Source organism: Dermacentor variabilis, chromosome 2, assembly GCF_050947875.1.
Source record: "Dermacentor variabilis isolate Ectoservices chromosome 2, ASM5094787v1, whole genome shotgun sequence".
NCBI lineage: Eukaryota > Metazoa > Arthropoda > Arachnida > Ixodida > Ixodidae > Dermacentor > Dermacentor variabilis.
In genome coordinates, this window is record NC_134569.1 from 101,055,137 (window position 1) to 101,076,482 (window position 21,346).

General features: G+C 45.5%; 3 protein-coding genes across 3 annotated transcripts in view; 2 read left to right on the plus strand and 1 right to left on the minus strand.

The window, feature by feature from the left end:
* Positions 1-21,346, minus strand: part of LOC142570913 (ornithine decarboxylase-like) — a 97,634-nt gene that overhangs the window by 58,803 nt on the left and 17,485 nt on the right. The gene's annotated exons all lie outside the window — the stretch shown is intronic.
* On the plus strand, positions 2,998-5,012 carry LOC142573337 (uncharacterized). Its single transcript, XM_075682995.1, has one exon. It carries the CDS (start codon positions 2,998-3,000, stop codon positions 4,819-4,821), a length of 1,824 nt encoding a protein of 607 aa, XP_075539110.1. The 3' UTR covers positions 4,822-5,012.
* On the plus strand, positions 8,324-10,332 carry LOC142573338 (uncharacterized). The gene is made up of 2 exons (XM_075682996.1): positions 8,324-8,349; positions 8,520-10,332. The coding sequence occupies exons 1-2, from the start codon at positions 8,324-8,326 to the stop codon at positions 10,330-10,332; spliced, it is 1,839 nt and encodes a 612-aa protein (XP_075539111.1).

Consider the following 21,346-nt stretch of genomic DNA (forward strand, 5'->3'; position numbering starts at 1 on the left):
GTAGAGTCAACTGCCGCCTTAAGGATACTTTACTTAAGCATAGGCGATGGAGAACTGTATATTCATTTTGTCTTAATAATCGTAGAAATTGGGGATCCCACGCACTTTGGAAGCAAGAGCATCAAGTGCATATCTATGAAGCTAAAGAAGTGGGTATGAGAGGAATGAGAGGACTGGCAGAGTAGTGCCCGTTGACTGGTCTGTATAGATGTAGAAGCCGCGTCTGCTTCGTCGCTAGGCATTTTAGGTGTGACGCTAGGTAGCGACGACTGTAGCTGCGCCGCTGTGGTCTGCATTATTTGTTTTATCTAATTGGAAATTACTTGCGCCAAACATTCAGATATCCTGGATATCAATTTATTCATAGCTTAAGCTATTGCCTTTTGCACAGTAGAGTCAATTGCTTCGGAGAGATTAATACCTACGATTGAAGTGTTGCGCACTGCAACACCACAGTACACGAAGGGCACGTCTTTAACAAGTGCAATAGCATCTCTCCGGGAGCAGCGACGGCTGTCGATCACTTCAAGAATTTGTCATTCTTCAGCGAGGTTTGAGTAGTTATTAGTATGCTGGTGGTGCCCACCCCCCGCGAGGTTGCACCTTTGAGACTGTAAGTACTCACGCACGTGAGCGTGCGGAAACGCAAGCGCGACTTACATCCTCCTCAGTTGTACCTGAATCTCCAAAAATTTTGACGTTGGCTTGAATCCGAGGCGAGTGGTTCTACCCGAAAGACAAGAGGTTGCACCCTTATTTCTGACGGACATGATGCGCCCACAAGCGTGGCAATTACTAGAGACTTTTAGCGTGTCCGGTATTCGGGCAAGCGCGGGCGGTTTTCCGGTTTAGCGGGGGCGTCAACGTGAGCGGCCAGATTGGTGGCGCCAGCTGGTGGCGCAAAGATCAACCACACAAACACAGAGCTAATTACTATATTCTGCCGCTGCCAAAAATTTGCACGAGTGGCGAAGCAGGATATGGTGAGTTACTGCAGTTTTAGCTATACGTTTGTCTGGTTGAGCTCTACAACACCAGGCGGCTTCACCGCTCCGGCCGCTCACGTTTACGCCCCGACCATCCGGTAATCCGCCCAAACCGCTCCCGTTTACCGGGATAGCGTACAAGCTAAAGGTCTCTACTGATTCAGTCGGAATCCGCTCGTTATTTACAAGACAACTGCAACGGTAAATAGCAATGAGGTCTTGTGCGGAGAGCTTGTCCAGAGTTTCACTTGGACTTAAGCGGGAATCTACGCGCCGTACGACACCCTTGGTGCACGCAAGGTAAGGCGGGATAAAAGCACTCAGCGGGGGCGAAGAAACGATGTGCGTTTCAGTGGATCTTCCACACAGGTCTGGTCTGGTGACCTACACACTATACCTACCCGTTTGAACGATCGCCTGAAAGTGGTTGGACATGGTGTCAAGTTCCTTCTGAACAGTTCGTGAGGCTAAAGGAACCTCCATTGGTCGGCATGAGCATAACAGGAATACTACTGACGCCACTGCGAAAAAATACGTCTAGAGCCCATTAATTAGGTGACAGGGATGCTGGCCAGGCGGATCGCACTTTGCCAGGGCGATTGGTCGACATCAGCGCCACACGGCTGATGCGAGAAATGCAAAAAAAACTGCACGAAAGTAAGTTTAGTTAGAAACCTAAAACTGCCCGATATTTATCTAAAACACTGCTGCAGGTCAACGTAGTTCGTTCCAAGTAGTCGTAAAATATCCGTGAAAAACGCTTCTTCATCCCGAAAGTAATATAACATCTTGTAACAGCGCGACTATCGCCTACAAAACAGACGAAGAAGATGGGCTCACGTGCAGGTAGCGCGAGGATAGAACTCGCCAGCGCGCTCTTATCGGCCCCTCCCGAGATGCCGCGGCAGCATGGCTGGTCCCCCTTAATAGACTGTGGCTACGGCAGCTACCTCTTCCCGCCGCCTTCCCACAATGTATACTATACAGATCGTAGTATCAGCTTTTCTCTATAAATAGGCACACATTGATCAGGAGCATTAGTAATGTTAGTTCCGCGACCGCTGACCCCTAAAAGAATGAAATATTCACTCGGAAAAAAAAATATTGCCGTTTGATTACAAGAAATGCTTCCGAAAAATAAAAAAATAGAATATACGAGTCGTGCGACAAACAGAGTAGAACAATTGTTGCGTAATGCAAGTAACAACAATAGATACATTACTGAACAGCATGAAGAGCACTAATAAACTCAGTAACGAAAAAATAATAAGCAGAAAGCAAGAATGCAAGTTTGGCAATCAAAAAGAAGAGTGGGAAGAATTCGCACACTTAAAAAACTTCTGTCTCTCTAAATGATTATTTTTAAGCCCTCCAAAATTTGAAGCATTGTTCCATTACTTAATCAAGAGCTAGCTAATAGAGGGAATCAAAGTGTGATACAAACCTTGTTCTCAGTGCGCCACTAAGCAGCAGTAGAGATGGTTCCACTTCTAACCACATATAAAGAATCCTTTAAGAACCTTGTCACATAACCGTTACTATAGTCACAAGAATTCAACAGTGAAAGCTCACCTTTAACCACCTAATAAATCCTCTTAAAAACTTGTCACGTAACTATTATTGTATGGGTACAATAATTTAGCAAGGAAAGCTCACGTATTGAAAAACAGAGAGCAAGAGCGATTAGCTCTATGTGACAAGGGCAATGATCGCCCTTGCCTCACGTATTCTGCTATATTAGAACAGTGCCGTGCCTACCTTACCAGCCTCATGAACCGCACCTTGTTGTCTTTATTGTCAATTTTAACATCTGGCACGTACCCATGCGGGGCAATTAGCCAAGGTTTGTAATGGAAACGAAGCAAAAGAAGACAAAGTTAAGAAGGTAGTGATGAGTCGAATGTGCCGAAGGCTAGTTTCTCGAGCTACACTGCTGCTTATTTGGTCTACTTTCTTTCTGCTGGTTTTCTTTGACTTGTGTTTCGTGAAGCTCAAGCCCATTCTAGCGAGTATGACTGTGCTTTCCATTGGCTACCTACTCGAGACACCCGGCTGCTCGTTCCCGCTCTACAACCCTTACCATTGGTCGGTCTCTTATCAATGGGAGACAGCGAGCGCCACCGACGTCACGTACGAGGAGATGTGCTCAGCCCGTAACCGCACGGTGATCTTGCAGGAAGGGGGCAAGTTCAGCTTGGACTCAAACGGCCTTCTTCTAGCTTACAACGCTACAGTACAAAGTATTAAGTGTCACTACCGCGTAGTCTCCAGAGATGAAAACGCTAGTATACCGGACATAAAACCTGTTCTGGGCCCAGTCCGATCGCTGCCTTTCGGTGAACCTATTGACGCGGAGTACGTGCAAGTGTCGTGCGAAGATAGCGGGAAGCTGCTTTTCACCGAATACTTTCTAATTCCTCAGCCGAAGCAAGCAGTGCAGGACGCTGACGAACCGCAGGCGGACGGGGCTCCAAATACCCGCCAAATGAGTCTGCTACTCCTCGGGATAGACTCAACCTCCAGGATAAATTTCAACCGCCTCATGAAGAAAACCCGCAAATTCATCATTGAAGAACTAAACGCTTTCGAACTGCTTGGCTTAAACAAAGTCGGCGACAACTCGTTTCCCAACCAGCTTCCGCTTCTCTCAGGATTCGCTGGTCCCGACGCCGATAGTTTGTTCAAACGCTACAGCTTTGATGCGTTCCCTCTCCTGTGGAACACGTTTAAGGGTAAGGGTTACACAACGCTGTTCCTCGAAGAAATGCCGTACTATGGTCTGTTCACCTTCCCAAATTACTTCGGATTTATCCGACCACCAACCGATTACTACCCTCAACCTGTCTTGCGAATGATGGACGAGAGAGGAGGCAGCGACCGTTTTTGCGTGGGTTCCCGCTTGAAGACGAAAGTCCTGATCAGATACCTGGCCGATGTCTTGAAGATGAACATCGACCGCAGCATGTTCTCGTACGTCTGGTTTTCCGACGTAACCCACAATAACCTGAAAGGAATCGAGATCATCGACCAACCGCTCGAAGAATTTTTCAGGGAACTTTCAGACGCTGGCCTCTTCGAGAATACCGCAGTTCTTTTTCTCAGCGACCACGGAAACCGCATTGGTCCGTACAGAATGTCCGAGATTGGTCGACACGAAGACAAGACCCCCTTCTGTTTCTTTATACTACCCAGGCGCTTTTTGGAAGAGTATCCGGAAGCGGTCGTTCAGTTGCAAGTCAACCAGCGGCGTCTGGTCACTCCCTACGACCTTCACGCTACGCTGCTCAGCTTATCCAAGCTGCCCGCGTTCAACCCGGAGCCAACCAACAGAGGCCTTAACGTGTTCACTGCGATACCGCCGCAAAGGACGTGCGCGGACGCTTTCATAGCTCCCGAGTTTTGCGCTTGCATGGATACCGCGGGTGAGACCCCGGACCCAGGAATTATGCTGTCGTTCTCCCGTTACGCCGTTTCCTACATCAACGCGCTGGCGACGCTCCACTTTCCGGGCAAGTGCGTCGAATGGTACCTCGAGAGCGTGGACGAGGCATCCGCTCTCGGTGGCCGCGTCGCCGGCAAGCTCCTGCTCCGCGTGCAGCTGACTGTAACGCCGACGGCGCACTTCGAAGTGTACGGAACGCTCCGCAACGCCTCTTTACAGGACAAGCGCGTGGACTTCGTTCAGAGGTTGGACAAGTACAGCAACGAGACTACGTGTTTGCCCAACAACGCCTGGCAAAAAGTCTGCATGTGCAAGCCCGAGTTGCTGAACATTTCGACGACATTTCAGCCACCCGACTCGGCTAGTTTCGACGGCGTGGCTGAAAACGGATAGGAAGGTCTATAGGTGCTCCGAGTTCCGGCGTGATGCCATATTTTTAGTACGATAGTTGCACAATTTCTTTCCCCAGACAAATATATCGATGGTTATTGAAATTTCTTGCAATCTGTAAAGGATTTAGTACCAGTTATGGGAAGTGGAATTAGCACAATAAATTTTACGTTTCGAAGACATTTAAACCATTACCCAATTGCCTGGGCAGTCTGCTTATTGACCATTCGAGAGAACGAGAATTCAGACGGTCGTAAACATTGCGGCCACTCAAGAAGCATTCTTCGATGGATGTCGACTGCGTTAAGACAGCATCTCCTTGTCAAAGACGAAAGCGTAGAAATAAGTACGTGCAATTCTAATTCGAACTAGTGTTCGAATTAGAATTAGAATTTTACCTTCTTATTCAAGAAGGTAAAATGTCACGCTGATTAAAGCTTCATGACATGGAAGTAATTTACTGATAACCTGAGCCATTGCACAGATCAGAGCGGGCAGCTGGCACTGGTTCATATCCAAAATAATTCTAGATAGGCACAACAACAGAGCTTTCTATTTTAATATGCCGCATAAGAAAATTGAACTTTAATATCTGCCGTCGCCTTATCGCCATTTCCTTTGTAATAAATTATATTTCTCGATCTGTTGCAAGTTTGCGCTGTTTGGCGCTGCGTAAACAATGTATATTTCCTTATTTGTATGATCAATGTAAATGACGGTTGAACACGTCCGACTATACGTTCTTGTATGTGCACGTGCCTTTTTGTATGTGTGCGGGCGCCTTTCGTAGTAAGCGAGGCCTCAATAAGTTAAAGCCGCTAGTTATTTGTTTCAGATTACACTGGGCCCCACCCATGGACACCTGGAGTTCTAGCGCTGATTAACGAGGGGTATCCTCGGACCAAGCCCCGTCCGCATTGCCGTCGTTTGTACGACATTATATATATAACATGTGTTTTGCGTAACTTGTGCCAAAATGTTAAAATGTGCAAGCCATGTAGCTGGACAGAACCAAGGTAACGTTGTTTGACGCCGATAGGAGCAAGTCCATCTAATTACATAATTACGTATCAATTAATGAACTTCTCATGTATTATGTTCCTAGCATATGTGCCAATGAAAAAATTGTAGACCAGCCGGAAAAATTATCTGATCCAGCTTCCTGTTGCGCAATAGGGGCTACATAAAAATTTTTGCAAGTCTGGAAGAGTGCCCTCGAAGCCCTCGTTCAGCAAAAAAAGCAGCAGATCCAATGAGTTGGAATCTACGTACAGCAAAGCAGTGTGTGAGTGCATAAAAAGTAGGAACACGAGTTTCCTTGCTCCCTGTGGTTAGAGCGGCAAGCAAGTTCACATCCCTCTTGACAATCAGCGCCCCCACTGACAAAGCAGATGGCGCGGCAAGCAGCCAGTTGAGCAGGCCGTCAAACGCGAGACGAGCCCCTTTTTAGAGCGAAGCTGTATACCTCTACCCTTTAAGGAAACTTTCGTGTCGTAAGCAGAAAACTCCCGATACGTGGGCCGATCCCGAAGATAGTACAATACCGGCCCGACCCGCGGCGGAGGTGAAGCAGGCGTTAAGCACTCCCCATACATGGGCCTATCCCGAAGATAGTGCAATACCGGGGCGACCCGCAGCGGAGGTGCAGTTCTCCATTAAGGGGCCCACATACACAGCTTCGCTGGTCATCCTTCTTCACAGAGCGGAAGGGCACTCATATTTTTCTGGTTCTTTTTTATTTATTTCTCCCGCACGACCGCCGCCGCCGCTGCCGCGGATGCGTGGAGGCGTTCATCATCTTGTTGCGGTGTAAGGAACCTAGCGGCGGTGACGTCGGGCGCGTGCGTCCTCCGTTGTGATTGGTTAGCCTGTTAGGCTATAGAGAACAGCCTCGCAGCAGCACCCACAGTCGCAAAAACCCGGCGAGGTTCGAAAAAAAAAACAAGTTTCGCTTTTTAAAAATCAGGAACCAGAGCATGAAGGTAGCTTCCGGGCCGCCCTGCGGTAGTGCTGCACCAACGAAGCCTCCACCACGGGTGCGTCAGTAAGAAAGCTTTCGGAATTGACGTAAGACGGCCTTACAGCAATATAAACTTCCTCACTAAGATAAGGAAGGTTTCACAATCGGGGCCTAAACCTTACGACGCCCCGGAGGTCTCGCGCGACACCATGTGCTCCTCAGTAGTTGACGTTCGGCTAAAGACGCGCCCCGCAACTCGGTTGGCTGAGAGCGCTCACGTTTAGCTGCAGCACCATTTTGCCAGGGGTGAACTCTATCATCGAGCACCGATCACCACGAAGGAGGAGGCCGAGCTGCAACCTGAGCCCCCCCTCCCCCCCGAACGAGATTTCTCGCTATGCCACTGACTGTAGCCAATACATTTAAATCATTATTCACCTTAAACTCAAGCCTGGTGTGGTTGGTATGGGTTCCAAGCCATCGTGGTATATCTTTAAATGAAATGGCAGAAACACTTGCACGGACGTCTCTTGATGGGCAAGTTATGTCCGCTATACCTACTTCGGATTATGTCACTGCGGCTAGGTTTAGAAAATTTTATCTTTTCCAAGATTCTTCAAAACTGAAAATCCAAACGTCGGAATTAAATCACGTGCCTTTTTCATGGGACAATAAATGGTGTATCACACGTAAATTAGAAATCTCCATAACAATATTACGATACTGCATCCCACCTTTAAATCTATACCTGTTCAGGTGTGGTGTGTGTGGTGTGCGACTATCTCTGTGACACAGGACGGCTACCATGTTCATTCTCGAAATCAATAAATAGATAGATGATTAAATCGCTGATTGTGTCTTCGAGATTATTCTAATATCACCCAAAAAAGAACATAACATTTGCTGTTTATATAGGATTACAATTTTTTATTATTTTTATATCTGCCACGTAAATCTATTTCTTAATTAACATTAACGTTACTGCATCCCACCTTTAAATCTATAGCTGTTCAGGTGTGGTCTGCACCGTCCCTTCTGCGTCCTGCCTCACGAACCCGAAAACGTTGATCGCATTCAAATAGCATGCCGTCGATTTAGAAATCAAAGGAAGAAATGAGAATTCTCATTCCGAAAATTGGGTATTTCTTTAACTATACAAAATATCCTCTCCTTCGGGGCTTCTTCTTTGGACTTTAGCCACAGGAACATCTGCGTGGCCATTTGCGACTATCTCTGTGACACAAGACGGCTACCATGTTTATTCTCGAAATCAATAAATGGATAGATGATTAAATCGCTGATTGTGTCTTCGAGATTATTCTAATACCACCCAAGAAAGAACATAAAATTTGCTGTTTATATATGATTACAATTTTTTTATTATTTTTATATCTGCCACGTAAATCTATTTCTAAATGACATGAACGTTATAACTTTCATGTTAATTGAAGCATATGTACTTCACCATAATTTAATTTTCCGTTTAGGTTGTTCTCTCTTTTCTACCCCTTAACGCTTAACCTTTAAACGCCGGATTCTTGACCAATGCCCCCAGTGGGTAAGCGCCACAAGTGAGGAGCAAGCAAGTAAGCAAGCTTGTGCGAGTAAGCCTTTGCACTGGAACCTAGTTAAGTAAGACCTTGAAAACTATGCTAATATTTCGCTGTAGGCGACGTTTCACTTTATGCTCGTCGGTCATTCGCTGCGTTGTATTATCTCTCTGTGTTTTGTGCTCATTCAGAACGCTCAAGTGCATCCTCGAGAAGATAAAAGCCGAAGAAGAAGAAATTCTGGCAGATGGTTTCTTCGAACTTCCAGGGTGCATGCTTCCTATGTACGACCTTAAACGCTCGATCATCGGCGATGGCTCTGAGATCACCGACGCCGAGTACGAATCCATGTGCTTCGCAAGAAAGCCCACTGTCATAAAGCAAGACGAGAACAGGCTAATCCTTCAAGACAATCGCCTTCATGAAGGTTACAATGTCTCGGCCAAGGACTTGCGCTGCTTTTATCGAGAAGTGGTGCGTAACACGAGCTGCCTCGTTCCGGACACCAGCCCTGCCCTCAGCCCGCGCAGGCGCCTGGTTTTCGGGCGGCCATTACACGAGGAATACGTTCAAGTGACTTGTGAGGTGGGAAATTCTGTGCTTTTTGTGGAATATTTTCTTGTCCCTCAAGGGCGAGAAAGAGCCGCGTCCTCCTCTTCATTTGAAGCAATCGCAGCTCAAATGAACATTCTCATTTTGGGCATCGATTCCACCTCGCGCCTCAACTTCAGGCGTCGCATGGCACAGACGAGACTCTTCCTAATGGAAGAAATGGGAGCTTTCGAGTTCCTCGCTTTCAACAAGATCGGTGACAGTTCCTTTCCGAACCAGATCTCCCTCCTCTCTGGATTCGCGGCTAGCGAAGTGGAGGAAATGCTGAAGCGAAGCTACTCCAACGAGGTACCCCTTCTGTGGAACGTGTACCAGGCGATGGGTTACACGACGCTGTTCTTGGAAGAGATGCCTCACTACGGCCTGTTCACTTATCCCAACCAGACAGGGTTTAAAGTAACGCCAACCGACTACTACCCAGTCTCTATTCTACGCCTCATGGATGAAAAAGGTGGAATCGACCGCTTCTGTATGGGTTCCCGTCTTAAGACCAAAGTGCTTATTAAGTATCTTGGCGACGTTCTGAAGCTGAATCACAACTCGAGAACCTTCTCGTATGTCTGGCTGTCGGACGTGACCCACAATCACATCAAAGGAATAGCGATCCTAGATGAGCCACTCTTCGAATTCTTCAAGGGCCTTTCAAACAGAGGCGTTCTTGACAACACTGTCGTGCTCTTTCTGAGCGATCACGGCGCTCGTTATGGATCTACACGCCGCAGCGAGCTCGGAAGGCACGAAGATAAGACGCCATTTTGCTTTCTAGCTCTCCCGAAGCGCTTCCTCCGGGAACACCCCGACGTGGCTGCGAGTCTGGAAACAAACCAACGTCGCCTTATTACCGCCTATGATCTGCACGCGACGCTTCTGAGCCTGTCAACCTTGCCATCGTTCTCGGTGAATCCCACGCGTCATGGTCTCAACCTATTTGCTAACATTCCCGCCAACAGGACCTGCGCCGATGCGTCTATACCTCCGCAGTTCTGCGCATGTCGTGGCACTCGCAGTCAAATGCGGGATCCCACCGTGGCGCTAGAATTCGCCCATTATGCCGTTGCCTACGTCAATGCCCTTGCCGAGTTCCACTTTCCAGGGCAGTGTCTCGTCTGGCGACTAGACCGTGTGCAGAAGGCCTTTGTCGTCACGAACCGCAACTCCAGTGACCAGCCCTTTGTGCACGTCACGCTTCACGTGCTCTTACGCACGATACCGCTTGCACACTTCGAAGTGTACGGAAGCCTTCCCAATGTTTCTACATCTCTTGCGTCGAATGGTTCGCCACCTCGAGTGGATTTCGTGCAAAGGCTGGACAGATACAGCGAGTGGACTTGGTGCTTGCCCAAGAGCGCATGGCAGAAGATCTGCATGTGCAGATCTCGCGCCAGATCTTGACTCGCGAAGTGCACGAGGTCGCAAAACGCATGTACGTTGTTGGATATGTTACATAAGTATGCATATAAATGTGCATATATGTTGCGCATACGTACATTCTGCGACGAACTATTAGCAGCCACGAACTCAACTTTTTTCATCATATATTCCCGAGCTTGTGTTTTGTTCAATGTCCAAATAAAAATGCATAAATAATCAAAGCAATGCAATGTTATGACAAGTTAAGAACTGATAGTTCTCAGTGTTCTTTCAGTGTGCTTCTCTTGGGCAAAGCCAAACCTTTCGATTTGCAGGAACAATACAGAAATATTAATGCGTCAGCCAGAAACTAAACCTTTGAAACGTGGAGTACAGGCTGTTGATGTAGTAAAGGTATTGAACATTCAAAAATACGCGGCAAATACACGCAATAACGAGCATAGAAGCATGTCGCCTACATGTACGTACGTACTGAGAGACAAAGCCTACAAAATGAAAATGTTTGAAAAGGTTCATAGTCAGAGGCAGCCCCAACGCTATCACAATTCAATAGGGTAAGTCAATAACTATTAGATATCATGTCCTGATAGAAGTGCTGATAGCATCAGCACTTATGCACTTGTCTTATGTAGAAGTCAGCTAAGTGTGACGCAAATGAAGCTGTTTAAGCCTACATTTTGCATCTAAAAAAGCTCAAGGACACAGTTACCTTCTTTATCTAAATTAAACAAATCATGGGGTTTTACGTAGCAAAACCACGATATCATTTGTAGCGCCAGCGACATCGACGCGATCGCCCTAGGAAAGAGGGCGAGGTCAGGCGATGCCACCAGCGGCGCGGAAGCTGAATTGACTGGGAACCGAAGAAATAAAAGATCAGTTGAGTTTGAGCTCCGGTGCTTAAATACCGTCTCGTTGTCTCTCTTTCTAATATGCTCTACCATTTGTGACCCGTGCGTGATTGCACGCGACTGGCCTCTCAAGACACTTTGCGTGTATTCATGGGCTTCTTTCACGCTCACAAAAACACTTTTACGCAGCACGTATTAAGCAACAAAAAGCTGTATCGCGAGTTTTGACAGCAGAGCTGTCTAAGCTTGAGCTCTGGCCGTGCTGAACGTAACAGAAAACTCCGCTCGGCGAAAGGGAGAGAGGAAGAATAAGTGAAGAGGAGGAGGAGGTTAAGCGAGGTGGGTGGAGGAGAGGGACAGCTGTGTGCGAGCGCACCTCGGTGCAGCTGCCATAGAGAAGAGGCGCGTCGTATGGGATTGGCTGAGCCTGGCGGTGACGTAGTTCTGATGTTCAGGTACTCTCCTAGAAGAGAGGCGATGGGGGCGATGTGTGTGCCGGCGGCGTCAGTATCTGGTCTGCTGTCGAGATGGGCAAACCAGGGCTAGCACACTCTCATGCTCTGCAAATGGCCGCAGAGGGCGAAAAAATCAACCGCGCACCGCTGCTAATAAAGCAGTCATAGTAACGCCACTTGAAGGATGCCTGCGTGAGTCCAATATCTCCCGCTAGAAGTGCTAGAAGTAAGCGCAATTTTATCTCACAAGCTTTCTCCCAATTTTATCGAAGCATTTTCACTACATAAACTAGAGTACAAAATTGTCATTGCTAATTAGATATTGTACTTTTTATTATTAACCTCGTTTTTTTGCTATAAACGCAACTAGCGTTCAGCATCATGGATCTTCCACGTGACCTCTGGCCTGGATTTCAATCAATCAAAAAGTGAGCTTTATTTAAACAAGTCAAGGAATGTGTACAAAAATAGTTGGACTAATAGCCTATGTGGCTAGTAGCTGGTCCAATGCACAAAAGTACATATACAGGTCAATCAAATACACATCTGCTCAATGAGTAAGAACATTATTTACATGAACAAGTACTTTTTCTTTTTTTTAAGGGAGAGCTATTACGTTTGGCTAGACAAGAAGAAGCGTTTACATACAAGTTCAATATATCTGGTTACTTTTATTTCCACAGGCCCAGTGTTCCAAGTTATAGCGCCAAAGCACTCTAATAATCGTTCACCGTATACATTGCTGCAGCAAGGAAGGTTTAAGTTAGTTTCTTGCCTGGTGTTTGCACGTGGGAAGTTAAATATGGTGTTGGGTAAGGGAAAGTTGGTGTTGAGTATTTTGTGAACTAAACAAGTGATCTTATAATTTCTTAACGCCGTGAAAGAAAGAATATGAAGGTCAATAAACATAACGCTACTTGGGGGATGAACAGAGGAAAATTTTATTATTCTTAGGGCACGTTTTTGCAACTGCACTATAGGTGTTTCAAGTAAGTTTTATATGTTAGGCCCCATATTTCACAACAACACTTCATATGGGTATGAAACAAAGAAAAGTATATGCAACGAAGCAAAGCACGAGGAAATTATTGCCGGGCACGGGCCAGTGTGTAACAGCTGAAAGCGAGTTTTCTACAGGCAACGCTAATTCGTTCTCTCCAGTGCAAGTGACTGTCTCAAGTAACACCTAAATATTTAAATGAATCAACAGAACCCAGAGTTTGGTTCGCTAGAGTAAAAGTGAACTCATTGTAGTCTAGTATTTTCCTGTAGAATGAAATATGATATACTTAGTTTTATCAGTATTTAGAGCTAGTCTGTTTTCTGAAAACCATTTAGCTACTTTTAGCAGTTCACCAGATATAGTGTCTTGTAATGACGAGAGGGAGTACCCTGAGTAAACTAATGCGGTGTCGTCAGCGTACATCAAAACTTTTGACAGGTTAAGTGCTCCCGGTAAATCATTTATGTATAATGAAAACAGAATAGGGCCTAAAACCGAGCCTTGCGCTACACCGCATACAATATCAGTGAAAGCAGAATGATGTTTGTTAAGTACCACTTGTTGCCTTCGTTCCTTAATGTAACTGTGGATGAATTGAAGCGCGTTTCCAACAGTACCATAAGATTCCAGTTTTTCTAACAGTATGGAGTGACAGATCGTATCGAACGCTTTTCTTATATCAAGAAATATTCACACAGCAATGTTATTCTTGTTGAGAGCAGAGTTAAGTGATTGCGAAAGTGTTAAAACTGCGGTTGATGTAGATCTATCTGCAACAAGACATGCTGCTGCGGGCAGATAACGTTGTTGCTTACAAGAAATACATTTAACCACAGCGCAATGAGCTTTTCGAATAGTGTGTTCACTACACAAAGAATTAAAATAGGTCTATAACTACTGGGATGGTTGGGATCACCAGTTTTGTACACAGGGATAACCTTTGACACTTTTAGCATATTTGGGTAAACATTACTACTTATCGCATGGTTAAACACGTGACAAAGGGGCACACATAAGACATCAACACCGTTTTTCAATATCTTAACTAGAATACCGTCAAGCCCTGATGCCTTATTAGCCGATAATTTGCCTGCGATACTTCTTATTTCCTCAGGAGTTAGTTCACCAAACGAAAAATCACTGTTGACGCTTCTCTGGATCCTGGTTGTGGGAATTGAAAGTACAGACTGCTTAGATATATTGTCACCAATTTTTGAGAAATAATCATTGAAGTCATTAGCAATCTGAGGGGACGGATATACGGGAGTAATATACTGTTTATCCTGTAATCCTACAACATCTCTTACTATTTTCCATATTTGCCTTCCATTGCCATTTAGTCGTTTAATCAAGTTCGTATAATAGACCTTCTTTGATTTGCGAATTAGCATAACTGATTTGTTTCGAAAGAATTTAAACTGGCTTTCGTAGTAGTTGTTGGTTTTGTTATGTTTTAATTTATTATAATAGTAGTCCTTCCTTCTCAGTAGAGCAAGTATGGACTCATTCATCGACGGACATATGGCGTAATCATAGCTGTGTCGTGAAGCGTACCGCAATTATTCTATTGCATTTGTAATGCAGTCAATAACGTTTTGACATTCCGTGTGAACGTTGTCATTGTAGAGGTTATCAAAATTTGTAGTGAATAAGATGCTGCGTACACGTGGATAGTTAAGCCTTGTCGAATATTTGTGGTGCGGTGCATTTGGCGAAAAGAATGCAAACTCCCGAGGCAGAAACGAAATTGTTGGACAATGATCAGCAATTGTGGTTTCAAAAACACCTGCCCGTACATCGATGTTAATATTGCGCAAAATATTATCGATGAGAGTTGAAGACATGTTGCAAACACGAGTAGGGGATGAAGTCACATTTTTTAAGATTAATGGACTGTAGAAAAAATACATACTCATAGCAGTCATCTCTAGACAAGTCGATGTTCACGTCACCAGAAATGATAATTGGATTGCGGACAGGTATTAGAATTTAAAATTTTTTACCGGTATTTTCGACTGCAGGGAGGCACGAATTCATTTGTTCGTGCACCTACAGTGGTTACTTATTTCGTGCTAAAACAAGTTCTTTTGCGCATCGATGACTCGCCTTATTTAACTTGGAGTGAAGGTACGTGTTTACTAGCGGACATGTAAGCCCGAAAGCTACATTTCGGTCGTGAGCCATGCGTCTGCATTGAAACGGGAACCGTATTCTTCTGCGAGTGAGGACAGCAGTACCGGTGAGTCCTTTAAAGGGACACTAAAGGTTACCAGAAACTCAAGTTAAAGTGGTAGAGCAATGTTCTAGAACGTCTAAGGCGTCAATATAATCGCGCACAGAGCTTTAGTAACCGAGAAATTGAGGTAAATGCATGACACGATTTGAGACCCCCCAGCGACATTCCGGTACTAGCCCGATGACGAAAGGTCTCCTCATAATTTGTGTTACTAATACTCAACTACTCGTATTAAAAATATCATTTCATTCGATTATAAGCCGGAAAAAATGCTACTTGTCTACGTCTATTCGATTCTAGGAAAAAATAACATTTTGACGTTACCCTTCAGTAATATGGGTGTTCGAAAGGTTTCGTTTTCGCTCGACTCTGCGCCGCGCACGCTTTGGAGTTTCAGTAGTTTCGTTATCGCGTCGTGCTGTGAGGGTTCTGCTCGCGAAACTTTCATTTGGAACAAGCAGCGAGAATGCCACGTCCATGTGATGTCGTGGGAAGCCCTCGTTGCTTTCCCGCTCCGGAGAGCCGGTGTCGAGGCCGCCGTCGTAGTACGCAACGACGCCGGCAGTGCAAGCCCTCAGAAGCAGGTCGCGCTCGTCGGTGCTCAAATCGCTGAAGTTGAGCCCACCATCGCGAGCCAATCTGTCGGTGTCAGGGTCCATTGCGACGAGCGTCGAAGTTAGCGTCATAGAATGAAGTACCAGCTTATGGGCGTCTTGCGCTGGAGTGTGAGGTATAGTAGCGGCACCTGGTGGCGGTGCGGGAAACGACATCTGGGTCGTGCCAGCTTGGGTCGTATTGAGCCCTGGCTGTGGCGAAGCACGTTTCTAGGCCGAGTTTTGCGTCGATTCGCACATTTTTATGCCCTGTTGCGAGTGCGAAAAGGCTCGTCGCTTCTCATAGACCACGCCGACCACGCTGCGAGCTCGCTGCAGCCTATAGTTTAACGAAAACGGACTCTCCGTGTGCCGTGGGACGTAACGTGGGACGTAATTCGTTTCTCCTTCCGCTAGCCACCATACTCCCGCTTTCGCTCTGCTGTCGGCTCTGTCTTGGCTCTGTTTCTGGCCGCGCGTTCGCGTTTTGCGCAGAAAAGCCGTAGCGCCGTCTGCGGACGCCGTTCTACTCACCGATGGCGCAACGTCACTATGAGACCATGATGTCAGTTCTCCTCGATCGGAGGGCGGGCGATTTGAACTGCGCTAGAGGTACGCGGACGCTTCAGAACGCATTTTCTCTTAAAGTAAGTCTCTCCTTGGCACGAAACAAGCGTTTCGAGGTTTCTGGGATGGTATTTCAACAGTCCACCTTGACTTAATAGTAACCTTTAGTGTCCCTTTAACATCAGCGCTTGAATCCTGATGTAATATTGGACTTGTTAACTTTCAGGCGGAGACAAGTTCAAGAACTATATTCTGCATTACATATCGGCTTTCAGGACCTTCCGTTGCTCTTTCCAAAATAAACCTTTAGTTGCCAGCAGTTGTGAGTCAGTGTTGACTTCTAATTCTTGTCTTCCTTTGTTGCGCTATTTGGCCACATTAGGGAGACTTTGTACGACAGCGGGTGTGAGAAACGCCGCACACTCGCAGCAAGCCGTCGTTATACGCCCAAAATAACGAAAAAAAGAGAGACATCTTGTAGCCTAGCTATGGACCACTGAGTGGCTTATTTTCGTGCTAGCCGGCAACTTCTTTCTTTTGGTAAATTGGAGTGAAAGTACTGAATTTAAAGGGACACTAAGGGCAAATATGAAGTGAAGTTAAAGTGATAGATTAGGGTTTCGGAATCTCTAAGGCGTCGATATTATTAGGAACAGAGCCTTAATTATGGAGAAATTGAGGTAAATGTAGGACATGATTAAGGACTCCCCTGGGACATTCGAGTACTTGCCCGATGACAAAAGCACTCCTCAGTTAAATTCTGTCACTAGTACTCAACCACTCGTTCCACAAAACATTCTTGTATTGTATTATGAGATGAAATAAAATGGTGTTTGTTCAGTTCTATTTCACTTTCAGGAAAAAGAACTCATTGAAATAACGCCGACAACTACGCGGGCGGTTGAAAGGTTTCGTCTTCGCTCGACTCCGCGCCACCTGGGCTTTCGCGTTTCAGCAGTTATCGCGTAGTGCTGCGCTGGTTTTGCGGGCTCGCGAAACTCGCACAAACTGCAAGTACCAGAGAATTCAACTTCCATGTGACGTCGCGGGACGCCCGAATGGCCTACGCCACTTGACCGAAAACCTGCTGCAGAGGTGAATCCGCCGTTCGGTCTTGGCTCGATACCGCCGTCTGTCGGGCGACGTTTTACTCACCGACGGCAGCAAAGGGTGGTGATGGCGTATGCGACCTCACCACTCCCCCGCTTGGGTGGCGAGAGATTTCAATGTCGAAAAAGGTATTGAGGCTCTTCAGATGCAATTTTCTCGTAAATATAAGTCATTTCTTGGCCCGAAAGAAGCCTTGCGAGGTTTCTGGAATGGTATTCAAACAGTCCAAGTCGACTTAGTATTTGACTTCAGTGTCCTTTTAATGTATTGAACAGCTGCACGCAAGTCAATTCAACCATATTTCACTCTTGTTAGTCGCAAATTTTCTTGGCGTTCAGTTTGGTTTACCTTAGGGTATCTAAATTTTTTTCCAGTTGTGTGGCTGTACATGACATTCGTGGAGAAAAATATATACATCATTCTTAATAGCGTCATGTCTTTCATGCATTTGCTTATGGAACTAGTAGTGCGCTCACTTCTATTGTATAAGTTAGCCCATAAGTGCTTTCGTTGTGATCCTAATAATACTTAAGCTGTTGACACACATTGTAGTGAGGCAGACATCAATGTTATGAACAGTATCAATATTTACTTAACCCCACAAAGCCCAACGTATCCTTACTTGTATGCTATGTGTGATGCCTTAAAAATGTGCGATGGGGCGAAATGCGAAAACACCCGTGTGCTTAGATTTAGGTGCACGTTAAAGAACCCCAGGTGGTCAAAATTTCCGGAGTCCTCCACTACGGCGTGCCTCATAATCAGAAAGTGGTTTTGGCACGTAAAGCCCCAAATATTAAAAATTAAAAAATTAAAAATGTGATTTTGTGCTGTTAATCCAATGTACGGCTCATACTAGCCATTTCTATAACCTGGAGGGAGTCCTTAGTTGGAATCAGTTAAGCATATGAATTACTAATTAAGTGGTTATAATACTAATTATCTTTACTCAATTATAATTTTGATATTTTCTTTACACCAATATACTCTTTATGACTGGAAATACGTGTGACCAAGTTTTTTTTTTTTTATCTTTGACGTGGAACGGTGTTCGAGCTTTGTGCGGTTAATTAACATGCTGCTGAAGCACCCTAGAACAGACGGTGCACATTTACATGTGTTCTGCAGTCCCAAACCATAACAATGTCACATTTTATTGTATTTCACATAGCAAAATTGTGTGTGTTTTTTTTTGCAATTTCTGATGGAGTTAATACTTCTTTTCCAGACATGCAGTAAAAAAGATAGCGCCAGTGTAAAGCAAGGCACTCCACGCATTAAAGAAAAGCTACTGCCTGCTACAAAAAGGCGATTGCGTGGACTTTGGCTGCTACTATAAGGTAAACAACACTGGGTTGAGAAATAAAATGCTTGATATATGCTCTCTTGGCTTGCTAGTGTTGAAATACATGTCATATGTTTATAGCAGATGATATGAATGTTTCTTCATATTAACGGTTCAGTATTATTAGTTTAAACATAAAAAGAAAACACTATACACGAGTTAGCCTAATCTCTGGTGTGAAATCCATATATGACCGAAAAGGATCTTTCTTGAAGTGTAATGGCATACTGGTAAAGGAACTCGGGAATTGTACAAATTAGTCATTTTGTCATTTAACAGCAGTTATTGTTTAAGGCAAGGTTAGTTCTGGGATGTTTACACTTGCCAGGTTGCAAGTTAGCGGCAACTGGAATGCACAGTAGGAAAATAAAGCGCGGACGATTGGAGAAAATAAGAAAAGAAATGTTCACAGTGCTCATGTCACACATAGCAGCAGCAACAGTAGGTATTGTAGCTCAGGCACCGGAACAACCGCGATCTGGCATGAACGGAGACCAGCATACATGCTTACATGGTATGAAGTGTATGAAGTTGATAGCCACGTGGTTGGAAAGGCCCCCAAAAATGGCTGCCAAAGGCGATGCGCACGAAACGGACGATTCACATATTGAGACACTGTCGGGGACGAGGTGCCAGGGATACATTAGTGGTCCCCGAAAGACAAGAAGAAAGGCGCAGGTTGGAAAGGAGTGTAACGGTAAAGTGGCGGGTAGTCAATGTAGTCAACCGATTGCTTCGCAATGCAAGTTGCTCATCTTCAATGGCAACTGTCGGTTCAAACAGGTCGGACGCTCTGTCCAATCTGTTTGCACTGCCGGTTGTCGCTCGTTACCAGACCGTTTAGGAGCTGGCGTTACCAGATCGTTTAGGACCGTTGAAGAGCCGTTTAAGAGCTGACGTTAATGATTTCAGCGTATCTCGTCATGCAAATTCTATTTGTGTGCTTGCACGAGAAGGTGCACAGCTTCTCTTCTGCCAATCAAGTCGCACATTCTGTTCACTCAGTTGCGGCTCGTTTTTATGGGCATCAGTAGAGGCTCATTGATCTCCTGGCACACCAGCTACGCAGCAGCCAAGTCATTCAATCATGCCGCATAGCTGGCAAGGCGACCACGACACGTACCAGCGTATGCTACCGGTGGCTACACCTGAAAAGCGGCCGTATTGGATTTTTGTCTAAAGAAACTGCATTTCAGAATGGATGGATGGATGGATGGATGGATGGATGGATGGATGGATGGATGGATGGATGGATGGATGGATGTTATGAGCGTCCCCTTTACAGCGGTGTGGTGGGTTGTGCCACCAAGCTCTTGCTTCAGCTAGATGGATGGATGGATGGATGGATGAATGGATGGATGTTATGAGCGTCCCCTTTGGAACGTGGCGGCGGGTTGCTCCACCAAACTCTTGCTATTATACTGCCTACTGTCCTACCTGGGTCAAAAAGGAAAAAAAAGAAAGAAACCATGATGAATTCCCATAACCAAATTTTCTGACCCCCTATTGTGAACTTTGTACGTCTCCATTTCTTGCAGTTTCCCTACTTATCTTCCACCAATCTTCCAATCGCCTCGTACTAGTCTCTATTACAGACATATTCACTTTCCTCCTGTTCTCGCTGAACCCAAGGGCTTCAAGGAGGCCAGTGGTGCCTAAATCAACTGCTAGACGTTAGTCTGCACATTCTAATAAAACATGCTCCACCGTTTCCCTAGCTTTACCGCAGTAAGCACATGCTTCTTCTTCCTCCTTATATGTCGCTTTATAGGTGCGTGTTCTAAGGCATCCCGATCTCGCTGCGGAAGTAAGGAGCTTCCCTTTGAGTTATTGTAAATTGTCTCTTTCCTAATTTCGTTTTTCCTCTTAGGTAGTTACTGAGGGCAGGTTTCTTTTCCATTGCCGCCACCCATGAGATTTCGGCCTCTCTGACTTTGCGCTTGACGTTCTTTATTGCTGTGCGGCTCACCCTACATGCCGCATGCTTGCTGGTAAGCTTCCTAGTTCTTTTCCTTTACTGTGAATCAATATTCTTCCTGTACAAATACCTCAACACTCTCCCAGCCCATTTACTTTCCTCCATATTCCTCTGTCGTTCTTCAGAATCAATTTTACTGTGACGCTTCCTCACTTCAAAACACGTCCAACCCTAATCACCCTGCACAGCTTCATTTGTAGTCCTGCCGTGAGCGCCCAATGGGTGGCGTCCCACTGCCCTTTGGTTGCCATCGAGTCCTGATTGTACCCCGGATTTCAAGCAATGAACCGCATTTCCAAAAGTAAGTCCTGGGAGCATTATACCTTTCCACATACGCCGGAGCACCTCGTGCCTATTGTATCCCCATAGCGCTCTGTGTTTCATTATGGCTGCATTTCTCTTCCCCCTTTTCTGTTATTGTTTTTCCTGTGTTTCCATATATCTATTGCCTTCGTTTATCCATATACCAAGGTATTTATATTCTTTTACCTGAAATATTTGCTGACCCTGTACTGCCATTGTCTATTCACTGTCTTCATTTAATACCATAACACGTGATTTCCTAACGCTAAATTTCAAACCTAAATTGTTGCCTTTCTGCCAGACGTTGCATATCACTTTGCTTGTTAGCTAGCGACACAAAGTCGACCACATAAAATAAACCTGGGAGCTGCTGCTCTATTACTGTACCCACCTGTTTGTATGAGAGATTAAACCCGATATTACTTGCTTCTAGCGCTCTCTCCATCTTCACCATGTACATCATAAACAGTAGTGGGGATAAAGGGCACTCCTGCCTCAGTCCCTTGTTGATATGAACTTGCTCCTTGCTCCTCATCCCTTTCCATTCAACGCAAACGGTATTCTCTCTAAGGTAAATCTCTCTCAAAATCTGTA